Raw genomic sequence first — 5182 nt, forward strand, 5'->3', positions numbered from 1 at the left:
CTGAACTTCATCCCCACGGAGATGTTAATATCAACAACCTCACCTTTAACAATTATTCACTGCTGAAATTTGAACCATTAACCAGGTTGGTTTCTTATATTTACCTTGCCGCGAATCGAGGGAGGGCTTTGATTCATACAGTCAATCCTTTGATTCCGTCTCCACCTTCTTCTCAGAAGAAGGATGTGTGTGTTGGCAGTGTTCCAGTGTAAAGGAAATCTATACTAAATGCATACACACAGGAACACAGATACACACACACAAACACGTGCTTCTGTAATTGTGAGGACCGAACATTCGTTCGATTATTTGCCTGCACACATGAAGTTTTGCAGCACAGCAATTTGTAACCGCTGCGAATATTAATTGGTTAATGTTAATGTTAATTTCCTCAACAGCTTCGCAACAAGAAACTAATAAAAGCACAAACTATCACATTATGTCATGAAGTTGCTAATGTGACTCGCTCATGTCGGTTTCTTCTCTACAACATTAGAAGGATTCGGCCATTTTTGTCCACACAGACTGCTCAGGTACTTGTTCAGTCTCTAGTCATTTCTAGACTGGATTACTGCAATGCACTGCTGGCAGGTCTACCTATGAACGCAATCCGTCCTCTGCAAATGATCCAAAAGGCAGCTGCCCGGCTTGTTTTCAACCTGCCAAAGTTCTCGCATACCACCCCGCTGCTGCGATCCCTCCACTGGCTTCCGGTAGCTGCACGCATCCGATTCAAAACACTGATGCTAGCCTACAAAGCCAAAAATGGACCAGCTCCCTCTTACCTAAAAGCCCTCATCATTCCTCGCACTGCACCCCGCAACCTCCGATCTACCAGCACTGCTCGACTGGTACCACCATCTCTCAGGGTAAGAGGCAAGTATACTACAAGACTCTTCTCTGTACTGGCACCAAGGTGGTGGAATGAACTTCCCCTAGAGGTCCGGACAGCTGAGTCACTGGCTATTTTCAAGCGGCGGTTGAAGACCTACTTATTCAGGAAACACTTCAACTAGCACTACTTTCCTTATCTTTTGCATTTAAAAAAAACAAAAAAAAAACAACCTTTGACACTTTTTCATTGTAACTTTGAACAAATGTTTTAAACTCATGGTATCTTAAGTATGTAACCTAGTGAACCAGCATTAATGTATTCAGTGTTAGAGATTAAAGCACTTATGTACGTCGCTCTGGATAAGGGCGTCTGTCAAATGCTGTAAATGTAAATGTAAGACTTTCCTGTGGTGGAAAAACCTACTGCCTGTTACAAAAGTGCTGAAACTGGACACCGGATCCTGGAGACGCAGATACATAAAACGAACCTCTAGCGCCAGAGTGAGTTCCAGATGCCGTGTCGGCCAATCGGAGCGGAGATTTCGACAGCCGGGAACGAAAAAGAGATGCAGGAAGTGCAGAGAATGATTTTGAACAAACTTTAATGTTTTTAATTGAGTTGTAAAGACTGAAGGCACGGTAAGACCACATTTACTGAGTAGCCTTGAAGGGCACAGAGGATATGACTGAAAACAATGCAAGGAACATAAAGGTAAAAAAAAAAAAAAAAGAAAAGAAAAAGAAAAAAAAAAAAATCACACACCAGTACATATGAATCTATGGAGCAAAATAATCAAATACCACGTTGAAAAGGCTCTGAATTCGACAAGCGGACATGTAGTGCGAGTCACCTCTGTAAACTTGGCGCTCGTTTTGTAGTGCAAGGGTTAGAACAAAGTATGGGCCTGCGTCAGTCTGGGTGAGTACACGGTTACGACTTGGAAAAAGAAGACTGTACTTTCCCTTCTTGAAAAATAAAAGTAATTATTAAAATGAAAAATACATTTCTTTGGTATCTTCTCTTGCATACATCACAAGGGTTTTGCTAACATACTGTAGGGTCCTATGAGATCCGCTTAGCTTCGTAACATAAAACGTTTCAGATGGATTGTTTTTAGCTAGCGTAGGTTACATCTAGTGTAACTTATTACGTGCTGATCACTATTCCACGGTGCCAATCGCTATTCTAACGACATTAGCTACCTCATTTTATGTGATTTTCTGTACGTTTCAGTTCGATTAGCGATACGAACAGAATATTAGAATGGCTCAGATATCGTAATCGTTTGAATTTTTCACATACAGGGAATTATCGGATGCATTTACTGCATATCCGCGATCAGCGCCTCGGTTTTGTCGTCCCGCAGAACTCATAGGGCCCTAATGATGTGTCCTAATGAGGATGGGTAAGAAAAATTCAACATTTTCAAAAGACAAACAAACAAAAAACCTGCACACCCCCCCCCCTCCCCCCTCTCTTGATAAACACTAAAAACAAAACAAGGCTTTTTTTCTGTGACCCCGTGACTCTGCTTTGGGGTCATTCCTCTGCATGAGCCTCGATAAATTAAACATAAACCTCGTTAGAGGATCGTGATCAGAGGCCAGACGGAGCAAGTGTGCATCACACACCACTATTACCGATAACAAGGCTCCTGTATTAGAATTGACGCAACATCACACACACACACACACACACACACACACACACACACACACACACACACACACACACACACACACACACACACACACACCACTGCATCTCTTCACTCATTGCTTACAGCCAGGTCCATGTGCAAAACTCCTTTAATTAGCATCTGTCAATGTTACAACCTTCAGCAGGCAGCAGTTCCCAAAAACAACAAAAAAAAGTGTCTCAGAGCACGGCCGCTTCACTTTAACGCTGTGTACTGGGGCGGAGGAAGTCCGCCTCTCTCCGTGTACTACCTCTTAGTGCTAGCTTGTTCTGTTAGTTGTGTCAGGTACTCGCGCAGATCCTTGGCTGCCTGGAAACGTCCGTAGTGCTTCTGAGGCCGGGCGCATTCGTCCAGCAGCGCCGCGAGATGGCCATCTTGGGTGACGTCAGGGGGCGGGTCGTGGAGGAGGCCACCGGTGGAGCCGCGCCACGTGGCGAAGCGAGACAGCAGGTTCTGGCAAACGGCGTAGTAATTGTGGTCGACGGTGACCCGCGAGCACAGGATGTCCTTGGAGAACGAAAGGCAGGCTTCTTTGTCGCATTCTTCGTAGCGGCTCTCGTACCATATGTCGTAGTTCTCCGGCTTGTCTGGGGAAAAAAAAAAAAGGGTAGCTGATTTCGAATAAAAAAAAATAGTAGCTATCGGTCGCTAGTGCAGTGTTTTGGAAAAACAGCACAACACACACACACAAATATATATTTATATAAAATGTTTTGAACAAACAGATACCAGCGACTTGCAAATGAATCCCACACAGTTTAGTTACTTTTAATACATCAAATGGGTCCATTTACAAACATCTCGGAATCGTAAGCTAACCGAAGACAATATTTCAGTTATCGAGAAAGTATTCGTACGTAATTAACGTTTTCTTTCACTTAGCATACGAAAAGCCCTTAGGTTACGTAGGGATGACTGGTGATGACAAACAGAGTGATGATTCGTAAATGGGTGCTATATTTGTTCAGACGGGAGACACTGAGAGCAGAAGATTCACTTTCATGGTCATCTGACACGACTCGATCGCGCGCCAATAACTAATTACAGGGAATGAAGTCGCTATCAGCCTCCAGGGAACCAATTATCAGCTGAACCAAGCTAGTCCAATGGCAAACACACACACACACACACACACACACACACACATGATTCTGTAGCGCTGTGTATTTGGAAGAACTTGAGCAGGAGAACATGTCCTACCCTCTCATGACAAAGCATGTGATGGCTGAAGGTCAAGTGGAAAAACAGCTCTGAAAGGTTGTTAACACAATGCTGCAAAAATCACAGCAAAAAGATGTGGGTCACTCACACACACACAGGAAATGGTCCAAAGAAACCCTGTCAGAAATAGATGGACTCCTCGTTAACCCACTTCCGAGGGTTACTAATATAATCAACACACGGAGAACATGGCGCATCCTGTCCAGTTATTCCTCCTTATGCAGAGAGAAATAAGTACTTAAGTAAATGTGGAATTAATTCAACGTTATGTAGTTCAATTATGAAGTAAATTCCCGAGTGTATGTAAGAGAGCATTTCAGGAATTAGCCAATTAAACAAGTTAAACAAGTAATTAGGTACTAAAGGAAGTAACCACTTAGCAAAGTTAACCAAGAAATGAAATCAAATTACACAAGTAAACTTTGTAACTAAGTAAGTTAACAAGTTAGTAATTAATCAAACCTAGGTTACTAAGTATGTACCTTCATATGTCAGTGTTTAAGAGATTGTGGCATTCAGTAAGTAAGTAGCCAAGTTAACCGAACAAGTATGTGCTTATTCTTACGTTACGTTAAAAATAAGTAAACAAAATACGTAACTATTTATCGATAACGTACTCTGGTAACTAAGCAAATAAGCAATTTACTCACTCATCCCCATTTTCTACAGCTTATCCAAACTTCTCAGGTCACGGGGAGCCTGTGCCTATCTCAGGCGTCATCGGGCATCGAGGCAGGATACACCCTGGACGGAGTGCCAAACCCATCGCAGGGCACACACAGACACACACACACACGCTCTCATTCACTCACACACTCTGGACAATTTTCCAGAGATGCCAATCAACCTACCATGCATGTCTTTGGACCAGGGGAGGAAACCGGAGTACTCAAACTCCACACACACAAGGCGGAGGCGGGAATCGAACCCCCAACCCTGGAGGTGTGAGGCGAACGTGCTAACCACTAAGCCACTGGGCCCACCTCCTGCCTGATGCAATTAACCAGTAAATGTGTAATAATATTCCCTCTGTGTAGTTGCTGTAATTCGTGATTACATCACCACTGTTTCTTTATATACTCCTCCTATACTATAAGCCACCGAGCCCCCCATAAGTAATTTAGTACGTACTTAATTAAGATAACCATGTAAACAAGCAACCAAGTACTTAATTACGTAATTAATAAATAAATAAATCGGAAATTGTAGGCAGTCAGCTTTACATTAAGCAAGTAAGTTGGTATCTAAGTGAGTAAATAAGTAATAAAGTTAAACCTAGGCTTCCCCAAGGTTATTAAATAACTAAGTGACTTAGGATATAAACAATTCTAAGTATGTACTTAAGTCCTTAAATATGTAACCAATTCAGCAAGTAACTTAATAAAGTTTATTAAAAAAAACCAAGAGAGAAACCTTTTTGTTCTGTG

The 5182-nt window shown here is 42.4% G+C and overlaps 1 protein-coding gene across 3 annotated transcripts in view; it reads right to left on the reverse strand.

Moving 5' to 3' along the window:
- Positions 1-1419: 1419 nt before the first annotated feature.
- Positions 1420-5182, reverse strand: part of dipk2aa (divergent protein kinase domain 2Aa) — a 19343-nt gene continuing 15580 nt past the window's right edge. For all 3 annotated transcript variants that reach the window (XM_027148658.2, XM_027148657.2, XM_047821552.1), the window contains exon 4: positions 1420-3121. In XM_027148658.2, coding sequence (XP_027004459.1) covers positions 2781-3121 — 341 coding nt within the window. In that variant the 3' untranslated portion in view covers positions 1420-2780. The remainder of the gene's footprint in view (positions 3122-5182) is intronic.

This window comes from Tachysurus fulvidraco, chromosome 1 (genome assembly GCF_022655615.1).
Source record: "Tachysurus fulvidraco isolate hzauxx_2018 chromosome 1, HZAU_PFXX_2.0, whole genome shotgun sequence".
NCBI classification, from domain to species: Eukaryota; Metazoa; Chordata; class Actinopteri; order Siluriformes; family Bagridae; genus Tachysurus; species Tachysurus fulvidraco.